The following is a 23,623-nucleotide window of genomic DNA, read 5'->3' on the forward strand; positions in this document are numbered from 1 at the left end:
AAAAGCAAGAGTAAATCTCAGATCAAAGGAAAATAAAATGCCGTACAAGGCCTTTTCCATGGAGCGTATTTCATTTTTTCTTTTGCTGGGCTGGCGTGCCGTACAAGTGCCCGTGGCTCACATGACGTATTTATTGTGCTCTCCATTTCATTGTTAACATTTCACTATCTTTAGATGGTCCCTTCTGTATAGTACATTGAAGCTTGACATATAGAGTCTTCGTCCTCCAGGCGATGACACAGTAAGATATAGGACAGTGAATGACAGTGTTGCATGCATTTGCTTCTCTCCCCAGACAACGCTGCGCATTATTTTATTATCACACACACATCGTATACACACATGCTCATGTGCATTCACTTTTTCCAGTGCTCTGGCCACAAACCTGGAGTGGTCATCTGTGTTTAAGGTATATTGCATGTGGCTGCATGGAATTTACAGTGCAGCCTCTGTAGTAACTCCATTTCACATCAGGCTCTCCTGAGACTCTGTGAAATGTCAAGCTACAGTTCTGAAAGAGACATGGAAGGAGGGACAGGATGAGAGAGAGAGAGAGAGAGAGAGAGAGAGAGAGAGAGAGAGAGAGAGAGAGGGCGGAAAAGACAGAGTGCGAGATAGAGTCAGAGTGAAATCTGCTGGAAACAAACACTTACTACCATTTTATGCTTGAGCAGCTCTGTGCCATTGTGACGACGAGCAGCGCAGGTCAAAGACAATCACAGGTGCAGCACACATGCACACACACACACGCGCACACACACACACACACACACACACACACACACACATAAAATAATCCTTGTGGCTAGTGACTTTGTAAAAGATAAAATATTTTCAGCTAGTGATTTTCTCTTCAGGACTGTTTATAAACTGGGGTTTAGCATGCAGCTCTGTGCACTATCACTGTTTATGTGACCCTGTGGGTTATATTTAGTGATTAGGGTTAATCTCGATGGGTAAATAAAACTCAAACAGGCAGCCCGGGTCAAGATCAATGACCACTTCTCAACTCATTTCCTTTTATGCCTCCTAACTGCCCTGCCTGGGGAAATTAATGACACAGGATCTATAGAGCCTTAACGGCCGAGGCTGCTGTCTGCCCTCAGTAGCCGAGCAGTTATACACTGACCCATCCCATTAAAGAACTGTCTTAAAGGAACAGTGCTTGATTTGCACACTCGCACGTTAGAGCTCACGTCATTTTATTTCCAGGTCGAAGGCCTCCTACACTTGTGCATACGTTAGAGTAATGCAAAAAATAGCGCACTGGGTCCCAGCAGGATGAGGGGCTATACTGAACAAGTTTTTTTTTTTTTTCTTCAAGTCTTTGACAGCCTGTGACACTGCTATCCATTTAACAGAGCTTAAAAAACCACATATGCATATGCCGAGCGTCTTAAGCTGACAACCAAGAGGCAGGATTTGCTAGATTTGCTAGAAGGCAGCTTTGGAGCCTTGTGAATTTAACAAGCATGTCTAGTATTACAGTTTCTCTGTGCTTCAGCCATGAATAGTAACAAATCAGCCTGTGAAACGCCTGCCCAGGGATGTTTGTGCGTGCGTTTTCCCTCTCTGACAAATATTAAAATGATGTAAATCTGGTTAAGGAGGTGGGAGGGCAGGGATGCTAGAAGTTTATTCCTCATTCTTCCTTTGCTCTTTCTTCTCTTTCCCTTCCTTCTCGCTCCCTCTATCTCTCCTCTTTTTCTTTTTTTCTCTGTTTACTATGCACCGCATGCCAGTTGTTGCCGCTTCACACTTGAATATTTCAATTACATATTGTGGAAAGAGTGAACGAATATATGTGTGTGTGTGTTTGTGTGTGTTCATGTGTGTGTGTATACGTGTGTACAGCTTACAGCCCACTGATCCGCAGACAGTGAATACATATGTAAGAGAGCCTCTCAGCTTGCACCTCTTTGGGGCTTTTGAACAAATGTGGTAAATAAGCCTGGCTTCACCTCACAAATACACAAGAGGCTTTTCAAACACACGCATGTGTCACTTAGCCTGCGATTTCCCTCTTTCTCTGTGGGTGTTTTGTGGTAAGGGCTTGTAGGGCTGTTTTTGAAGTGGGGATGGTTCTCATTTGCGTCTTCTTTAGTGCTGTCACTATGGACAGGACATCTTTATCCTCATCCACAGTAAAGTAGTGTCACCACACACACAAACACACAGAATGAAGCTTACTGTACACACTCATACACTAGCCCTCTGGCCTCCCACTGTGCCACTATATCAACACACTGAGAGTGTGTGTGTGTGTGTGTGTGTGTGTGTGTGTGTGTGTGTGTGTGTGTGTGTGTGTGTGTGTGTGTGTGTGTGTGTGTGTGTGTGTGTGTGTATTATGCGATAAGGAAACATTGACATCATATGCACTGCATGTATTAATGTTGTATGTGATGCTTCATGCTTGACTTGAAGCTAAGCTGATATTGGTTTCACGCTTGAGTCTCCCAATGCCCGCTCCGTTTCAATTGAAATGTGATTGTTATTGCCGAGTATTTACCAGAAGTTATTTGATGTATGTTACTGCGGAATGAATTTGCCTGCTAGGCCGTATTGTACTTGTGCATAAATTGTGGCCTTTTTCTCCACAGAAATAATTCCACATTTAACCAACCCTAACACATGGAACAGTATATGTCTTTATTCCAAGATGATTTAATACAAAAAGCTGATTAATTATTTATCATTATCATATTTATTCTAAAATTATATATAAAGATAACTAACTGCTAGTAAACTAGTTTGTAAGTAAGATTCCTGTATACAAGTTTAGATATTTATATTCTAAACAATTTATTTAACAATAGTCATATTTGTTAAAATATACCATAACAACCAATATTCTGTTCATTACTAATATTATTTAATACAACTATATAACTGTAGAATAAATTTACTCCTAAAATATGTAAATATAAAAACATTTTATTTTTTCATACAGTGCTATGTTTATTTACTTGAATGTTATATTAAATTTTTCTGAAATGCCGCATTATTGCTTTGCTGGCAGTCGGTTAGCAACCCTGTACATCATGATACATACTTTCATGGTCAGGGTATCTTTGTGTCCTACACTTATTTTGGCTGAAAATCAGACACCCATTAGAAGTCAACTTTTGTTACAAATCATGTTCTGATGTGCAAAGATGAAAACTATCTGAAAATTTCACACACTACCTGCTCACTCGATTTACACATTGTAGGATCAAAAAAATCTATCAACTCAACACTCAACCAGGTGGTGGTCACTTGTATTTCACTAATTCATATAACTCTGTATTGAACTATGCTAGTTGTAGACATGTAATAATGGACTCATCTGTCCTCTGACCATCACTGATGAAGGTGAAATGCTTCACTCAGCGGCTTTTATACTCTCCCATACCTGCACTCTGTGGTCGCACTATGAATAATGTGTCATTTCTTTTTGATGGAGATTGTAGTCAAAGCTTTTTTTTTTATTAAGCAGTATAATTGTGCTGATCTCGTCTGGAGTGCTTTGGAAGGAGTGATCATGCTTTTGGCACATTTATCAAAGCACAGAAAAAGAAAATGTGGAGTGGAAAAAAAAGGAAAAAAGAAAGCGGGTTGCTTCTCATATTGGCAGACTAAGTGAACGACACAGTGATAAATTTTCTTGTTAGGAGAAATTACATCCACTAACTTGAGCTACTTCAGCATGAAATTGAAAAAGAAGCATTTCTTCTGAATTTCCATTCTTGATTCAATGAAAGATGTAGATTAGCTCTTAGGTTGGGGTTGGGGGATGAGTGGGCAGCTCAGAGGAATGAATGTGAAAGAGTATGACTTTATTCACACTATGTTCCTCATGAGCCTGGCATGGCATGGTCATTGTTTATGGAGGCAGTCGCAGGCTGATTACAGCATTTTAGGTTACAACCTTTGAGGACAGAGTGGACACGTACGATTGTCGACGAGGGCATGTATGCATTTGGATGCACTGGATACATCCTAATTAGTGTGTACACCATCACCTGCCTCACAGTTGTCTCTCAATCTCTCGCCCTCTTCGTGTGAAGCAGCGCTGATTGATAGACGCTGCATTTCAGATTGGGAGAAAACAGCATCTCATTCAGCTCTCTGGAAAGGTCAAGGCATGGGCTGTAATCAGAATATTCACAAGACAAGCACACAGATCACAAGTGTACACATGGTGTGTGCTAGATTGTACTCTACAGCATCATAAGTATCTTAGTCAGCACTGACGGAGATGCATTGGCCCTCTGCCGGATAGATGCAGTGCTATTAACTCCGCTGATCTTTGGTGGAGCCGTGCGCTCATTCAGATGGACTGGAGAGATCCATCACTCTGGCTGGATGATCCAGCGGCCCGCTGCGGTCTAATGATAGCCCTACGCTCAGGTAAATGGACTGAAAACAATAGTTTGTCTTCACCTGGAGTGCAGACAAGATCAGCTCTTTCTTGTACTGTATTTGTTGTATCTCATTTCATGCTGGTCATTTTTTCCCCCCAGCGCACCAAGAGTGATAAAGTTGAGGCATGTTTTGCTCTCCTGTGCAGGGCTGAGCACATATTTCTTCAGTAAGGGGACACACGCAATAACTTTGACGCATTTGGGGAGCTCACCTACCGCATTGCTCTCTGAGGTCAGAGCCACGGTAATTAAGGTTAAGGTATTTACATCTGAGAGCTGGGAGCCGCTTGATCGACCCCATTGGGTAACAGTGTACGAGCAGTGGCTCAGTCGTACCGACACAGATACACACTATTGACCCACAGATTGAGTGTCTCAATGTGTGTGGCTTGGCCATGATCACATACACACACACACACACACACACACACACACACACACACACACACACACACACACACACACACACACACACACACACATGGCTTTCCCTGCACATATTAAGCCAAATGTTTCATTTAATAGAGATAGAGAGAGACCTTGTGTTAATAACTGAAGCATAGTGCAATATAATGAATCACTGTTAATTGCCTTCAGAGAAGACGAACAGCATGCAGGTGTCTCACAAGTTTAAACAGATTCATAAATGAATGAAATATGAATTCACCTCAGCACAGTATTCGTTTGTGTTAGTGTGTGTTCATCACAACATTTGTGGTAATGCTATACACACGGAGGACAAACTGCTGTAATATTGCGGCTTCTCCCCATGCTACTGCATGTCTGCTCTTTGCCTCTGGCCGTATACTTTGCTATGTGTAAACCGCTTAACAGGCCCTTGTCAATGAATGCAAGACAGAAAGGGAGAACCTCAGAAAACAGCTTCATTCAGCTCATGGAACCCGCCGGTCGGTGAGCGAATGCATACACTGCACTTTAATTTTTCCACTGGCCTCTCTTTAAATGAAGTGCAGAGTGCTTTCTCTCTCCCTTTAATGCAACATTTATTAAGAGGTATTCCTCCAACTGTGTGGCGTTCATCGGCATGGAACTGTGAAAAGAGATGGATCATAATCACTTGAAGGGCAAACAGAGCGGATCAAGTGCACACTAGGACGAAGGGGAAGTGGGTGTCGCCGGCTCACTTCTTCTTCCTCCGTCTATTGCCTCCCTCTTTTTTTTCTCGTATTCTCGCACACGTGTTGATGGTGTAACTGAAAAGCTCTGCTCTCTCTCGTATTTCTTTTTCAGCAGATATAGCAGATAGACAGGCCCTCAGTTGTGGCTGTGTAAAGGACTTTTCTTAGAGGAGGCAGATAAAAGAGCTGTGAATGGCCCTGTGCGTCACCTTATCTAAACCCCAGTGCTATACAACTGTTGAAAGTAAGGGCTTTACTAAAACCAGTCAAAGTGCATGGGGATATATTGAATTTCATAAGCGCGAGAGAGATACACTGAGACCATATTCCCAGAGAGAGAGAGAACAGACTGAGGCAGAATCTAGTGTGTTTATATGGTGAATGAAACTGGTCAAGCCTACAGTATATAACAGTGAGTGAGTCTGAGTGCAGTGCTAGTAATTAGCAGCAGTAATGGTGACTGTGAGGCCATGGGTCTCTTTCCACCATCACTGCACTATTTGTTGCTCTATTTCTATGGGTTACAGATGTTGTTTTGAGTGCAGGGCCCCTACAGCCTAATTCTCTCCACAGGTTGCTGGCAATACTGTAAACTATTATGCGTGCTCCATCACATACGTGTGGCGTGGACTTGCGAGAGCCATCCATAACAGTGTCTGCATGAAGCGGGAAGTGTATGAATGTTTGTGGTTGCAGTGAACGATGGAAGCTCATTCTGTTTGGCCTGTTATTGCTGGCAGGGCTTCCGCAACAAGAGCCTGCTGGAGTCACTCATACACACACACACACACACACACACACACACACACACACACACACACACACACACAAAATAAAAAAAAATGTTGGCACAGAGACACATGCATATGCGCACACACACACTCACACACACATACACACACCCTGATGGGTTGAACAGACCCATGTTTTGTCTTCTCACACTTGGAAAAATAAGTGTGAGGTTACACAATGAGGCAGTCTTTTTTCTCCTCTCCACTTTGTCTCTCCCTCCCTTCCTCCACTAAATGCACTGCTTCCTGGGGTAGAAATGACTGAATCCATCTCCAATTCACCGGGGAGGACTGAGCTATGCCTCTCTGTTTACAGTGGCAGAAAGTTAATATAAATTTTCATCAGAAGGGGAAGTTTACACATATGATTCTATTTGTCCTTCATTATTAGCACCTGAGTCTGGGCTGAGGAAGCATAATTGTCTACAGACACAGGCCAAATAGATGCAAGGGAAAGGCAAATAAGCACACCCCAAAATAATTTTATGGTTGTGTGTTACAATCCCTCTCCCTGGGATCCTTAATCTAGAAAATCAATAAACAAGTAGAAAGAAAGACAGTTGGGGAGAGAAAGAACGGGAAAAAATGAAAGAAAAGAAGGAAGGACGGAAGAATGAGAGATCTGAGAGCATAGAGTGAGGGGGAATACATAAATAAGAAATGGATGCATTGAAGGAGAAAGTGGAAGCTGGGGGGGGGGGGGGGAAGGAATAGAGTGAGAGACAGAAAAAGGGAAGAAAAGTAGTAGCAGCGGCCAGAGAAACACACAGAAGCCCATTGTTCTGCTGGTTAGCTCCTGCTCCGGCCCGCAGTCGAGGCAGATTCTCCATGGACCGGCCACACTCTGTTGATTTATTGAGTCATACATAAAAATGCTCATTATCCCCACATCCTTTTCTCTTGTCTGGGAAGCGTGACATTCAGTTGGGGAAAAACATGCTGAAAAACAGCCTGATTTCCACAAGCACTCTGATATCTATTCTCTCTCTCTCTCTCTCTCTCTCTCTCTCTCTCTCTCTCTCTCTCTCTCTCTCTCCCCCTCTCCCTTTCTTTCTCTCTCTCTATGACTTTCTCTCCCCTCAATAGTTGTCACATGTATTTTTGTTTCCCTGCCCCTCCAGTGGCAATAGCTCAGTTAGCACACCGTTATTGGTCAGGCTGTAGACTTCAGGATGCATTGGAGAGCATTAAGGCTTATACTCAGCAGCATCTTTCTCAGTTGTTTATTCTAGCTCTGCCTCAATGAGAGTTGGGATACTTTTAATCTGCCAAAAAAAACACTAAAGGCCTTCTTCACTGCACAAATATACCAGTTACGCCATCAAAGTTTCACCACCAAAAACTAAAACTGTACATTTTCCATAAGCAGCTCGACCAACAGCAAAGGATCAGAACTCATTTTTAATATCTGTACAAACAACCCACTTACACTCACAGTGGGTTTAGCATTATAGATTACTTCTGATAAGTTAAATGTTTATCATGACATGTGATGCATAGTGATTAAAAAAAAAAAAAGGTCTGGTTAGTAGGAGCTGTTTATTCAAAGAACATCATTCATATCATTATATGGTTTATTTCTGAAACTAAACCAAAAATTCATTTCAGTGTAAAGACACAGTACAGTATTGTTGCTCCACAAATGCAGCATGAACAAATCTATTTTCTGGTTATGTCATTGGCCCAAATGAACTTTAAAAAGTCATGTGCCTTTTCCTCCGTCATTTTATTGCAGAAAAAGGATCAGGATTATACCAAACACGTCTCTGTGTCATATTTCACTGTTGTGTCTATACTACTATCATGATAATCTCTTTAGATTAAAATGGAAAATGAAGTATAGATCTGGAAGATGTGTAGTTTCTGCTTCCTGTCGGTTTTTGTTTTGTTTTGTGAAGTAAAAGATCATTTCACTTACAGTAATTCCACTCTTTAGACGCAAAGCCAGATTGGTGTCAGTTTTATGTCTCTTAAATCTCTCAGGTAGCTTCAGTTCTGAAAAGCCACTTCAGTATTCAGTCTTGTTTCTTTCTCTGTCTGTTCCTTTTTGAAACTTTTGGGTAAACTTTGAGCTTCTTTGCCATTGTTTTCACAAGCTATATGGATCGTTATGCTGTAATCCTAGACTTATCTTCTACTCCATCATGTTAATGCTTAACTACTCCTAACTGTCTCATTTAGTGATGGCTGTCAGGATCTAAAGACAATTCAGCTAAATTGTTCTTTCAAAAAATTTGATTAGAGAAACTTTAATGACCCAACAAACACTGTATTTTGCACATTATTGCATTCAATGGGTCTTGCATTCCCAAGAACCTACATCACTCTGGATATATTTCCGTTCTCAAACAAATCAACTAGCTCTGACCCTCGGAGGTAATTCATCTTGCATGCTATCTCATCCTTGTTTGTATTTTCTTTTAATACCTTTAGTCACAGCTATGGAGTCTGGATCACACTATTAAAGCATGATTTATGTGGTGGTCTGCAAGAATGGCGACATGTTTGTAATGATGTGCCAAACTGCGTCTGGTGCTAATGTGTTTCATGCTTGTTTTAGATCAGGGAATGGTTCTCACAAAGGTGCATTGTGATGTGTTTTTTTATTACTGATGTATTAAGTCTAAACATAGACCATACGTAGAGAGGGGCGATAGCTGACATATGTTTCTTTCGTCTGTCTCTTACTCCCTCTCCGGTGAGCTCTGCTCTGCTATTAATGTAGCTGAGGAGTGCCTGTGTAAACATTCGTGTTTCACCCTCTGTTTCGCATAATAGTTACCCATATCGGCTTTCTTCTGACCTCGCTATCTGAAACCAATTATAGCATATCCATTTGGCTGAAACTTATTTTCATAAGAATCCTGACCTGGGTGCTTGTGTCCTGTGTGTGTGTGTGTGTGTGTGTGTGTGTGTGTGTGTGTGTGTGTGTGTGTGTGTGTGTGTGTGTGTGTGTGTGTGTGTGTGTGTGTGTTTGTGCACAGAATATGTGTGTGTTTCTTTTTCTTTTGGTCCTCAGAGATGGATATCAACATCAAATATGTTCCTGAGTGCCTTGTTATTTATGTTCGAGCCAGGGATCTTGAGCTCCTAGCTCTGAGGAATGCAGCACATTGTGCTGTTTATACAATGTGTGCATTAATGGATGGGAGCTGGCATTTCTCTCACACAGCAACACATTCTGGGGGCTCAGGCTTTCAGTAAAGTTTTGATGGTTGGCATATTTTATGCATCAAAGTTAAAGTTCTATAGCAGCTGACATAGCTTTGTGCAGGGTTCTGTAAGAACCTAACAATGGCTTTTGCATCAAGGTCGCCCGCAATGGACCTCAACGCTACAAATGTTTTCTTAGAACTGAGAAAATAATAACTGGAAGATGCAGTGAACAAAAGTCCAACATTTTGATGCTTGTAAGTCGTGATTTGAAAAAAATATCTTAACCATAAACAATAAAAGGCACAAAAGTGAATGATAGCTGTAGCATCTAATCCAGAATATGTGTGTTAAATGAAAACCCTTTAATATCTAACAAGGGAATTGTATGGAAACGGCACTGATATGAAAGAACATCGGCAAGATTGACTAACAGCCACAGTAAAACTTTAGTCTTAAGTTTAGATGGAATAAATGATCCGTGATGATGATCAAACACATATATTCAGTGACTACACCAACCATTTCTCACTATAAATAAAACACAGTTCCATATTTTACAACATTTCTGTTCATACTGGCTGTTATTGGAGCTGATGTAACGGATTATGAGATAATCCTGAGCTTATGAGCTCAGAAGGCAGTGTTATATGAGTAGGCAGCATTATTTACATTTCAACATACCCATGTTATCATGCTGGAAAGAATTTTCTCTGTTTTGCATCTTTTGCACTGCAATAAAATGGTGTAAGGTCAACACAGCCAAAGCAAATGTGCTATTGGTCAGTGATTTGCATGTTCCTGTTCTCCAAAATTTAACTTGACGCATGATACAATATGAATTGCATTAAAATAAACACAGTTTTACTTGCAAAGTTTTGCTGACAAAAACGCTAGTATGATTGGCTGTAGCAAGCTGATAGCTTTCTCCTGCACTCAGCACTTTCACTGTTTCTACTGAAGAAGCCATTAAAGTGTGGCACAATCCTGTACCTGTACCTTATTGAATAACTTCTTTGACTTTGTCCGTCTTCACCCAAGGACAGCATGTCTGTATTGATCCAAGCTCAGATAAACATTTTCCCTCTACTAATTGTTGTGCTAAGCCCATTAGGCAGCAGATAAAGCTCCACAATCACAATCAACGCTTGGATGGGCGTGAAATCTTGCACAATTTACAATCTCAACCTCAAATCTAAACCAGTAATGACCTGAGACCTGGAGCAAGTTTGGCTGTGGCTTCTAAGTCACTCATGCATCAGGGAGCATCACGAGCACCGCAACTAATCACTCAATTCAACATTAAAATGGAGAGACCAGTAAGGCATTATGAATCCATGGGGCAGTGATATTTCCAGACTCGAGAAAAAGTGAGAAGCTGGCTATTTGTTAGGCATGCCTTGTTTGTTATTTGTTTGGAACTCGTAGACAGTGGGTCCACATGCTTCAGGCTGAAGTGGAGGAGATGTAAAGTACACCAGCAGACTCTGCCACACTAGTGTCCCCTGAAGCATAAGGCCACATCAGCACGCTGCATCATGTGCATGTGTCTGAGGAGACAGATCGATGCTGTTAGGACCTAGCGCCACTCTGTTGTGTTTGTTTACCGGGGGCTTCGAGAGCCTGGCTCCTCAGAGCCACAGCCAGACAGACAGTGGCAGCTCCTTGCTCTCTCTTTTCATAATTGATCAGGGGGATGGCTGCCTTCCCAGAGGGTTAAGATGTGGCAACTTTTTTTTTTCTCTCCTCCTCTCTCTCTTGTTCTATCTTTCCCTGTTTCTCTCCCCCCTTTTCTCCTACTCTTTCTCTTTCTCCCTCTCTCTGTTTGCTCAGCATCTCAATGCACTAGTTCAAACATTGTTCTCACCAGCTGGCAGAACAGTGCCATATGTACATCCTGTCAAGGCATCTGTTGTCATGGATACAGGCAAGCACCAGAAAATAAAACAAACCCTTGAATGTGCAAGAAGTAGTGTCACTCTTTATCTGAAGACGTTTTTTTCCCCCTCACTCACTCCTCACCTCAGCTCTGTCTCCACTTCAAGAAACACCTGTGACTGTATTGTGTTGTTTATTTATTTATTATCTATTATTATCATCATTTTGTTGCTATCTCGCTATTGTCATCATTTTACCTTTACTCAGAAAATAAAACCAGGTTTTTCCCTGCGGTTTCTCTGCCTTTGCTACGTGTGTAACTTTGGGTAGTAGTCTTCCCCTCTAAGAAGGCACAGTAGGCAGCCAGCATGATTAGGCCTAGAAAGCCCATTTTCCCCTTCTGTGCTCATAAGCATGGCTAATGCACAGTGTAAAACCCCAGCTCCTTGTTAATTCACTCCTAAGGTAATCTGATGTTGATTTTGTCAACTTTAATTACAGCTTGTAGGAACACTTCACATTGCCTGCCTCTACTTCAAATTGATATTATGAATATGCAAATGGCCTGGTAATTTGCAGAGAAGTGGGTATTTCAGTTGAGCACACACTAGACAGGTCAATTCTACTGACGCGCTCTGTGGTTTTTTCACCCACACTTCACGGGTGCTTTAGACAAACTGTATTTATTCTTCATCACGGCTTCGTGGCTCATCATGAAAAATGTATAATATTTGCCCGATGTTCCAGGCTCCATTTTAAAGCCAAAAGCAGGTAGGACTTGTGGGATTGCTATTGGATTATGCGCTTTTTGTTCCGTATAAGTGTGTGTCGAGAGGAAGAAAGACATAAAAATCTCATTTTACCACTCTCTTCCTACTCTCTTCTCAGGCCCTTCAAGCAGCAAGGCAATTACTCTTACAGCAACCAGGCAGTGGCCTGAAGTCTCCAAAGAACAACGACAAACAGCGTCCACTGCAGGTGAGCAGCTCCTTGTTAATCTCTTAAGTCCATCCATAATACATGGTGCTCTGGAAAAGATTTCCTCTGTTCCACTAGTCTGTTTGATTTGGCAATGTAATTCTGGACTTGTCACTGAAATTCTAAACCTGTCAGGGCTGCCGTTCGGTGAGGAAATGCTCACTCACACACACACACACACACACACACACACACACACACACACACACACACACACACACACACACACACACACGCACACACACACACACAATCTACGTTTCTATAGTGAACTTTCTGCTTCTGTCAGGCTTTGTGAAATTCACCTCAGGCTTGTCCTACTATGTGAGTATAGCATTGAGTGAAGAAGGTAGTCAGCGAATTTACTTGCTAACAAAGAATGAATAATAATGTTCATTCTGGCATTATGCATGACACAAACACAGTGTGTTATTTGCAGTTGGGCATGATTACATTAATATGCATGCTTTCCTGGATAACCCATCCCTTACATAAAACCAACAGACCATTCACTTGCAGAAAAAGATTGCTTTTATGAAAGACAGCCAACTGCAGACTTTCCTATAATGTAGTGTATTCTAACTAGCTGCCATTTGAACTCCTCCAATTTGCCATATTGATTCCAGTTGCGCTCTATTTCTGTTGTCAGTGATTTGGTAAAGGTCATATGCTAGCGTTGTGCACAATGCATTCCCTCCCACCAGAGCTGTTTACTTCATCGCTGTCAGAGAACATATTAGGCCATTTCTCTCACATCACTACGATACAAATGCAGCCTTCATTTCCTTCTTAATATTATGTAAGCACATGACATCTGCCTGGCTCTGTATTCTTAGGTTCAAACCGAAGTGTGAGAGCATGTGCTCACTTTGCTGCTAATAAGTGCTAGCATGGATTAGTGGTTTACCTCATTAGTACTCTGTACAATTAATTAAATAAAAGGAAAAGAATTGCAGTTAACCCTCATTGTTAATATTTTCACCAAGTATAACAATGGCGACACCTTCTATTGCAGTCACACCACAGTCTGTCTAATTATGTGGTGGCAAAAGATAAGCCTTGCAATGGGGTGCCATCACGTCTCTCACCGGAATCAGTCAAATCAGTTGTATTCTGAATGTTAATACACTTAGACTTATCAGTACAAATATGCATTTTGCATTAGAGAATTCATAACTTGGTGTATCTTTTCCCCCAGAGCACCGACATTAGTTGTAAAACAAAAGTCTAGCAGGTATTGAATATGCTCAGCCTATTGAATTTCTCCAGCTCTGTGTATACTTAGAGAATGGATTCCAGGCACACTGTGTGACTGCAAATTACCACTCGTACAACACAATACTTAGATGAGGCAGAGTGATATTGGCTGAGGAAAGTCTGTGACAACTCTTGGGCCAGGACAGAGGCTCTGACTCTAATAACACCAGAGGATAGTAAATATTGAATATTTACATTTGCTTATTCCTTCCTTGCCTCATGTTAGCCATATGAATCAATGTGAATCAGGGGCTTGTCGAGTCATGTCTACAAGCTGTATTTAATCAGTGCTGTTGGACCACTCTATATTAACACCTTCTAATGACCAAAAACACTGTAAAAAGGTAAACTTTTAAATTAGGATCTGGTCTCCAAGTCAGCTTTCGTCTTCCTTTCACTGTTTTCAGCTCACTGAGCATTGCCTGTTTTAGACAGTAATGTTGTAAATACTCACATAAGATCCACCACTTGCTCTGCAGTATGCAAGTAAATGGCTTGAACAGCCCTCATTAAGTAAGCAAAAGCCTGCATACATGCGACACTGACAAATCCCACCGCTTTCTTCTCAGGAGGAAGGAAAACCATCCATATATCACGTCATATAAATTATTTACCACGTTAGCATCTAAGTGCTGCAGCGTGCAGTTTTAATTACTCGTATTAGTGTCTAAAGGCTCTTTGACTAATTCTAGCTGCTCCTGCATCTGAGGCTGTTGACGTGCACACAACCTGCTTTTCCACATTTGCGTAATGTGACAGGTCTATTATTACCCAGTAAGCCCACGGGAGCACTCAATAAACACCTATTTCTCTCCCGTAAATCCCTGTGCCGTTGCCACACTGCTTACAAGGATTTCCCAAGGCATACAACAGCCCTCTCACGTCTCCGCAGCTCTCCCACTGCATGGCAATATCTCCTCCGCATTTTATACACTGACATTTAAAACACAAATAAAGGAGTGGCGAGGATGAAAGGGAAGATGGATTACAAGGAGCCCGCATGCCTGAGAATTGTCCCCTTCTCTTCCCTCAAGATCAGCTCAGTTGTCGGGCTGCATATGTCTAATCTGCATGTAGGTTTATTTGTTTGCTTGCCGCTTCCCCACGGACGCACGAGGCCATATAATCGTCTTATCCTGGTGGGTGGAATGGGCATTTAACAGAGTGGGAGCATCTGCCAGAACCTGAAACTGACACATGTAAGGTGCTCTAAATACGAATGGCAAGGAGTCTCATTCTGAGCAAACACTCACATAGCTCTCCATACCAGTGTGTATGTGTGTGTGTGTGTGTGTGTGTGTGTGTTTGGGGATGTGTGATGGAGCATATCCTCCTGGATGTCAGAACAGTGAATGAAGAGGGAGAACTAACCCCTGGCCTGTGGTCACAGCAGGCCTTTTGAAAGCTGCCCAGGCTGCTGGACAGGCATTAACGAGATGGAGGCATACAATGAAAGAGCGAACAAAAGCACTTTGAGCCTCTGCGCTCATAGCAATGCTTCTAGCGCAGCGCAAACAGCTACAAACCAGCAACAGTTCGCGTTTCTAAGGACGAAAGGAACCGCCTCTGGATGTCTTGACCTTTGGTTAACTCGGGACCTGAAGTCTATAAGCAAATGCAACTTTTCAAAACCTACTCTCTGTGCTCATTCTCAACTTTCTGCCTGGCTTCCTCCCTATGCATTGGCCTAGATGAAGGCTGAGAGTGCTGGCACAGTTTTCTGGATGAAAGGAGAGACCAGGATTCCGAGATATCCCACCCAATCATACTGTGAGCACTGGGCCATCTTCAGGGTGTCACCATTTTAAAGGTCACTACCACACACATCTCATCAAAGCACCGCATTCCTGTGCCATGTTCATCTACTTAGCCCTCCATCTGGAACCATGCGAAAAGACAGCTGAATTTATACAGAGACATATGCTCCCACATTAACATTTATTATTAACTTCACTTCCCCTGGTGGGTCCAAAAGGAGAAATGTAGCTATGTAGAAACAGCTTTTCTTATGGAAAGGAAAGACATGCATGAGGACCTTTGGAGGGTTACACGTACTGTATGTGTGTGCATATTTCTCCTGGACACCAGCAGTTATTGCTTTTTTAACTAGAAAACAAGGTTTTTTTTTCTGCCTGGATAAATTGCAGAGGACAGCGTGCAGAGTTTGTCATTGTGATGCAAAAGAAGTTGGAGTATAACCCTACGGCTAGATGTAGGGAGAGGAAGGGAAAAAAGTCTGCCACAGTGTGCACACTTTGATGTAGTAGCAACAAATTTACCTTCTGACAGAAGATTCATGGGAGCAATAAACGAGTTCTAGCAGCCTTTACACATGCAATCTGATTACTCTGGCCAGGGTGTTAATTGGATCCTAACTGGCAGATCTGATATGTGTAGCTTGGTGAAGAGAAGTCTTTCCAAATGATGAACAGAAATTCGCCTAGCTGCTTGAAGCTCATGTAATTTACTGCATGTCATTTGATGAGGTGTTGGATTCGATGGGCTCCCTATTACCTGTGACATCAGAGAGAGAGGGGGAGAGAGAGAGAGAGAGAGAGAGAGAGAGAGAGAGAGAGAGAGAGAGAGAGAGAGGAAGGGAGAGAGAGAGTGAGAGAGAGAGAGATTTAAAGATTTAAAAGACTAGAGAAGCAGAAATGCCACACAGTACACCTCTTTAATTGTGGTAGTGTAGACATGAGTTTTTCAAATTCAAAATTTAAAGTCCATAAAAAATCATATAAGAACTCACAAGCATGCTCAGGCCTTGCTTCTTCTTTCATGGCTCAAGATCAAGAGCACTTGTTCAGCTGGCTGGGGTTCATTCATATTTGAAAGGTCTTTCTTCAGTTCTTTATCTCTGCCTTCTTCCAAGGTTTTTAAGACTCATTACAGTTTCCTGGAAAGTACCGACAGGCTTAGCACAGAAGCTTCCATCTGTAGTACACATCTGTACTGATACTTCCCTGTATTGATGGAAATGAATGCATGATTATCTACATGGAGATAAATCTGCGAGGAGGGTCTATTGTATCACCATTACCCCTCTGGCGCTGCTAACAGAGCGCTACATCCATGTTATCATCGCTTTAAATGCATTACTTCCCATCTGTGTTGCTGAACTGGAAAATAAATTGATTTGGGAAATCATTCCTGTAATCTACTTAACTCTAGTAGTTAGGATCACTCGCATTGATCCCATAATCCAAACGACCTTTCTCTCTCTCTCTCTCTCTCTCTCTCTCTCTCCTCCTCCTCTCTCTCTCTCTCTCTCTCTCTCTCCCTCTCTTTCTCTCACTCTTTTTCTCTCTGTGTGTCTGTGTATGTGTGGTGAATCTTCATAAAGGTATATGATAGGGTGTGTTCCTGGCTATGCATGGCTGCCACTGCCCCTCCTTGTTTAACATCAATAGCCAATAATTAGTGTAAAGTAGCAGTGTCAAGTCTGCAGAAGTTATTTGGGAGAAGTCAGGACTTTAAGACCTTATGCCCCAGGAGTCTGCAAATGAGATGAACTGTAGTGGGACCAAGACTGTGGAATCACACCCCCCCCCCCCCCCCCACTGTATCTCTGCCCTCATGCTCTGATCAAACTGAGCTTTACACCTTAATTAACACAGCACCTCTCACTGCCAAGCAGCTAAAGTAATTACCACCACCTGCCCCTCCATTTCTCATTTTGTTTATCTTAACAGTATCTGTAGCAAGCGCCACCATCATTCCAACCTTTGAAGTGGTCACATTATTCACCCTATTCAGCAGTCAGTCTGCCTTTTTCCACACATCTAATATGAGCCTTCCTTTACTTAGACTATCAGTGGTGCAGAAATGGTGTATTGAATTGGCTCCTGCTAACTGTTTCTGCTCTAACCCTGCCGGTGTATCTGGGCTGGTGATAATCGAAACATAGCACTCCAGGCTGTTGTAATGGGGATAAACAAGCAGTGCTAATAGCACTTTGTCAGACTAGTTGGAGGGAAGTGAACAGTGCTTTGGAATGTGTAAAGCACTTCCAAGCTCTTAATAAGATGCTGTGCCTTATTCTCACCTGTGTACAGGATAGAGAAAATATTACACGTAGTCCTTGGAGAATTTTCAGAGTTTCTTCAGGTTTCACCTTTAGTGGGTCTCTTTTTGTATCATAGCACTGTGAAAGCTAATTTTAGTTTGGTCAGAAAATGTATGGAGGCTTTTGTACTTTGCACTAACTATTAAATATTCATAAAGACCACAGAGTCCATGAAAAGAGAACCCAAACTGTATAGTGTTATAAAGCACATCTGTGATTGAACACGTTGAGGTCTGTCAGGTTTTCACATTTTAGAGTGTATTTTAATAATAATATAACAATAATCTCTTCAGAAAGCCCTAGCAGCACATGCTGTAAGTTTGATTTTCTCTTGTACATATTGTGTTCATCTAATACATAGCCACAATAAACACGTCTATTGACATCTTGAATCAGGTCTGCTGCTTATGAGAAGAACAAGAATTTAGCAGAGCCAGGTAATCCTGTGTGTAGTATATACTCTGTAAACATCTGGACCATCTTCTTTTTCTTCAGGAAGGCCAGTTTTGCTTTGTCATCACTCTCCAGTTTGAAATTGGCAATTTGTTAAGAGCAGATCAACAGAAATCTTTTCTCTGATTTTTTTATATTATTTATTCTTTCGTCAGGTAAAATAATCTAAGCCAAATTAATTTTATTTTAATCATATTTATGTCAATAGCAGTTCAGAAAGGCTGCAAGTCCAAATAGAAAATAAAGCAAACCTACGTCTGGATCCTGGACTTTATTACGTTCCCAATGAAAACACATTCTAATCAGTGTTCCCAGTTAATGTCTCAAGTGGGACTGATTTCAGGGGATTCTTTAAGAATCCCATTTGGTCACAAGTGTGTGTGGTAATAGATTTTTGGCTGTGCCACTGGGGGTTTGTTCTTCGCCATGATGGCTGTGTTTTTGGTGTGGCATCCGTGCGAGAGAGCTGCCTATTGTGTGTGCATGTTTACCACACGACCCCTCCTGTAAATGCTCATTAATTTTGTCCCTTCTCTGCAAAATCATTTCCAGGAGAGGCAATTCAGCCTCTGTTCCTTTCAATTCACCCGACTTGTCAATCATCTCCCGGTGCAGTATCCAGCAGAATGGAGGTGTTATATTCCACCAATTATCATGTCATATACTCGAAAATGTAAATGAACGTGTGTGTAAAATTAAATTTATGGGTTGTCAGTGAAGAATAAGAACCAGGAGAGCAATTACTTATCTGCTTTCATCTTTCAAGCTCTGATACGTCAGGCAGAAAAGCACGCCGTTAAATGCAGGAATTAGCATTGTGCAGGGCTCCTAGTGAATGGGTCGGGGCCTTCCACTTTGCCTTTTTCCTCTCGCCTCTTTTTGTTTGGAAGAGCGATGAAATGAAGATGATTATCATCCATCTCTCCACTAAAAAGCTAATGAAAGGCTGAAAGGCGCTTCCTGACTTCATTTGTTTGCTGTTTTCTCTCTCCCTTTGTGAGGGTGGGCTTCTTGCTCAGTGCCTCTGAAATGATTAAGAATCACGTTTTCCACTCGCTGCCTGTTTTACTGCACGTAATCGGACTGGATAGATAAATAAACTAATACCTCATTGTTGTGAAATTTACATGTTTATTGCATTCAGTGGACTGTAGAAGCACAGAGGGTTCTTTTGTTGTTCAGCAAAAGCTCATTTAAATAGACAAATAATGAGCGTAATGAGAACATCTCTTGCGCTTCTATGCTTTGGTCTTTGTATTGTCGTTTAGTCCAACGCAGAACCCCAGTTGAACCTGGGGGTAATTACACATCACAAATGTGTCTTAAGGTTTAATAACATTGAAGGTGTAAGCATACATTTGCATAATTACATGCAGCTGTTTAATTTGTGACTTTGTTGCTTTATTCATTGTTTTTTTTTCTTCTTCTTCTTCTTCTTCTTTTTTACCCTTTCTCTCCTATCACTTTCATATCCCAAGAGTGTTAGTGCGGGTGATATTTTGTGTAGAGTACGTGTGTGTGTGTGTGTGTGTGTGTGTGTGTGTGTGTGTGTGTGTGTGTGTGTGTGTGTGTGTGTGTGTGTGTGTGTGTGTGTGTGTGTGTGTGTGTGTGTGTTTCAACTCCTCCATGGCAGGGCTTGTTGAGTTTTGGGGCCAGTCTAATGAAGAATGGTGCTTGGATTTGTTTGAATATGAATATGAATGTGCAGTGAGGATAGAGTGTGACCTTCATCTCTGCGACTCAGTTCATCAGGATTAGTCAAGCTGGGCGATCAGGAGCGCTAATGCATAATGACTTCTAAAATGAAAAATGTGTAGTGACCATGCAAATGTCTCTGCTAATCAAAGAGGGGAACCTGAGCCAGGGCGAGCGAGGAGAGCAAAACAAGGACGTGTCAAGGCCCCGAGAGCTCGGATGTATGGAAAGCAATCAAGCAGCTTGATTAGCCGTCCTGAGGAGCACCCGTGTCTCTACAGCGCTCGACACACCATGCGCCATGCTCACAGCCCATAGTCCACCACTCACTCCTTTTACTGGCCTCCAATGTTATTCTATATGCATATACTGCTAATAATAAAGAAAGAAGTTTTTGTTCGATTTTTGTATTCTTAAAAACTCCCATGAATGAACACGCACAGTTGTTGTATTTCCCCGGTTAATCATTTTGCAGAGTTTTTCAGAATGGACTCAGCTTCTTCCATTGATCTGTTTGTTTCTGAAAGCACTGCTGTCTGGATGCAAAAAATTCCACACAGATTGGCAGCTAGTTTTTTCACATGATTTAAATAGTGTCTGGGGGAAGAACAATGCATCTGGATGCTTGAAACCTGAACATTTTTCAGTAAATAGTAAATGTTAACTAATTATCTGGTAAACAGAAGAAACAGGACATTTGGTCACCATATCATAACCCCCAACATCCTGTCAGATCTCAAAACAGTGTATTGAGCAAGTAAATCTAAATCTGTGTCTTATTTTCATGTGATTCCTCCCTATTCACATATATGAAAGGCTAGAAATGCTTGTGTTTTAGTCACCCAAGTTAAAATTAGACAGCGGTACTTCAGTCTCTTATAAATGCTATTGATCAGAAAAATGGATAGCACTAATCTCTTGCTTTTCCTGCTTTTATGTAGGTGCCAGTGTCAGTGGCCATGATGAGTCCACAGGTCATCACTCCCCAGCAGATGCAGCAGATCCTCCAGCAGCAGGTCCTCTCGCCTCAGCAGCTCCAGGCGCTTCTACAGCAGCAGCAGGCAGTCATGCTGCAGCAGGTACACACCTGCGCATGCACACACACACACACACACACACACACACACACACACACACACACACACACACACACACACACTACAACTGAGAACTTCATTCTTAGTACACTTGTTACCACCTACTCAGTTTAGTAAATATTACTTCATAGTTGTTCATAGTAAGTAATCAGTTGTCAAACTGTTACTACATAAATTTGTCATATTCTATGTAGGGAGGCTATATAGTCAATAAGAAGCCATTCAGCCCAACTACCTAAATGTTACTTGTAATTTGTGAGTAAAGTTTAAGATGCTTTTTTATTTGCTTAAAGTCCATGTAAAAATTATTCGTTTTTAGGGATTTTTTTTTTTTTTGGCCTTCAAAAGCAACACAGTTTTTGACTGCAGTTTATGCAATATGAACAGGCACTGTAGCACTCCCGCTAATGTTCACTCTGTGAGCCAGTGTAAAATTATAGGCTCTTTAATATTCAAATGCATTCGAATTGTAAATGAATTAAATTGACTGCCAATGTTTTGCCACTTTGTCTAAAATGGGAAATGTTGGTTTTCTGTTATTAAATTGGAGCTGTGCAGCAAAGCTAAGTAATTCTTTGTACTTGTCAAGACTATTTATTTTAAATATTGACTAATCAATTTATTGTGCTCAGCTATAAAATTACTCCAAAAAAGCATCACTAATATTTATCTACAGGAATATTTTCGTTATTAACCTTTTTTTAACATACACAGGACTGAACAATATTTGATAAAACATTGTAGTATGTTGCTTCAGTATATTTTCATGATACATAATATGTATTAAAGAGGGGAAAAAATATCTGATGGGGAAAACCATTTAATTGGAATGATAAGGAAAATTGAGTAACTGGTTAGGAAAAAAGATCTCAACATTTTGCAGTTGGTTGTTACTTCAAAAAGCACTGGAGTTGCTCAGTGTTGTGTAACTATTGACACTCACGTCCTTACAATTCCTTTCAGAAAATCATACTCTGACTTTATTATATTGTCAAATTTCCCAAACCGATATCAGTCGTCACTAGGATCAGACATATGTAAGTGTATGCACCCTTCCTCCAATGCTCCTATTCTTGACATTAGATGAGGGAAACAATAATGGACAGGCGTATAATTAGGTGTTTTCAGTAGGGACATCTTTCAAGGACTGATGCAGTAAAGACATAAGTGAGGCTGACAGGAGAGACCTCACTATGCCCTGGCTTTACTCACCAGACTATGTAGAAACTGACACTCAAATTTAGACATCCTTTAAAGTTCTTCTCATAGTCCTGAAAAGACCATGTTGCCTTATCTTTGCTCTTAATTAAATCTTCATTAAAAGCCCTGAGTTGCCTGGTGCTGTTTCGTCTGAAAGAAATGTAGCCCACATTGAACACCGTTGCTCTTCGTGGCGCTGAGTAGAAGTGTGTTAAATGCATTAATACACAGTGATGAATCTTCTCCTCAGAGTGCTCCTCAGTATTTCACTGCCTGTCAGGGTATAAGAGCAAAAATATATAGTGCAAGTGATGAATTGTTCCTGCTGGAATATCATGCAGGAGCATTTAAGGCCCATATGGAGCAGCGCTGGAGCATTAGATCAGGGTATTTATGCGTGACGGGTTGCGGATTTGTTTATCTACTTGTATTTCAGATGTCTGGTAAAAAGTTTTATGTTTGTGATAATAAAAGCTAAAGCCCCCCAAAAGGTTTTTTGCAAACTGCAATGTCAATTTTGTTGGATGTGCACTGATTAGACTGCTATCCTAGTCTCTGTTAATAGTGCTGCCAGTGCAGCTGGACTATTTTCTTTATTCAGTATGTGTCTGTTTATCCACAGCAACACTTGCAGGAGTTCTACAAGAAGCAGCAGGAGCAGCTTCACCTCCAGCTTTTGCAGCAACAGCACCCCAGCAAACAGGCAAAAGAGGTACAGTATAATGACACACACACACACACACACGCACACACACACACACACAAAAAAAGATCTTTGTGACTTCAGTGACAGCAGGAAGTTGCACTACAGTCAGTCTCAGCATTAAAGCTGGTTCTGCTGACTCTGTGCAAAACACTGGGAGGAGTCTTGCTTTTACATTAAAGGAAACTTCTAATGGCTGCTAGGAGAGCTCTGTGCTGACAGTGTAGTATGGCAGGCAGACAGACGCAGTCTTTGGCAGGTGTCAGGCTGCTAGAGGATGCAAAGCGAGAGTGCTGTTAAAGGCCCAGTGTAGCACGCAGGATGGGACAGACGTACACAGGGTCCGCTGATTAATGAAGCAACGCTGCCGGTCCGGGCTGACGAGCTGAAAAGTTCGTCCACAACACGCTCATAAATCACGCTGACAGTCAGTTTACAGACAGAGAGGGAAAAAGGGGGCGAGAGAGACACATGGGGCGACAGGCATCAAAAACAAAACACAGCACGTGGGGGGCCCAAATCCAAACAGAATGTGTTGAAGCGCTTAAATTGATCAGGTATATGGCAGATCCCACACACAGACACACGCACACCCTGTCTCTTTATCTCTTTCTTCCCGTGTCCCATTATGCAGAGCCGAGAGGAAGCAGGCATGACCTCCCGAAGGCTTTGTTTCTGTTTGGATTTGTGAATAGAATTTCTTCAGGCCTCCACCATCAAATATGGAATAGAAATTGCTCCCTTATTTCTCTTGAGACACAGAGGCCAATCCACACGGCTCGCTCCATTATGCAGCCTGTTTTCCAG

General features: G+C 41.7%; 1 protein-coding gene across 8 annotated transcripts in view; it reads left to right on the top strand.

The window, feature by feature from the left end:
- foxp2 (forkhead box P2) overlaps nt 1-23,623 on the top strand; it is a 91,368-nt gene that overhangs the window by 42,208 nt on the left and 25,537 nt on the right. For all 8 annotated transcript variants that reach the window (XM_047804154.1, XM_047804150.1, XM_047804148.1 and 5 more), the window contains 3 exons: nt 12,256-12,345; nt 20,758-20,895; nt 22,736-22,825. In XM_047804154.1, the coding sequence (XP_047660110.1) occupies nt 12,256-12,345; nt 20,758-20,895; nt 22,736-22,825 (318 nt within the window). The remainder of the gene's footprint in view (nt 1-12,255; nt 12,346-20,757; nt 20,896-22,735; nt 22,826-23,623) is intronic.

Source organism: Tachysurus fulvidraco, chromosome 19, assembly GCF_022655615.1.
Source record: "Tachysurus fulvidraco isolate hzauxx_2018 chromosome 19, HZAU_PFXX_2.0, whole genome shotgun sequence".
NCBI classification, from domain to species: domain Eukaryota; kingdom Metazoa; phylum Chordata; class Actinopteri; order Siluriformes; family Bagridae; genus Tachysurus; species Tachysurus fulvidraco.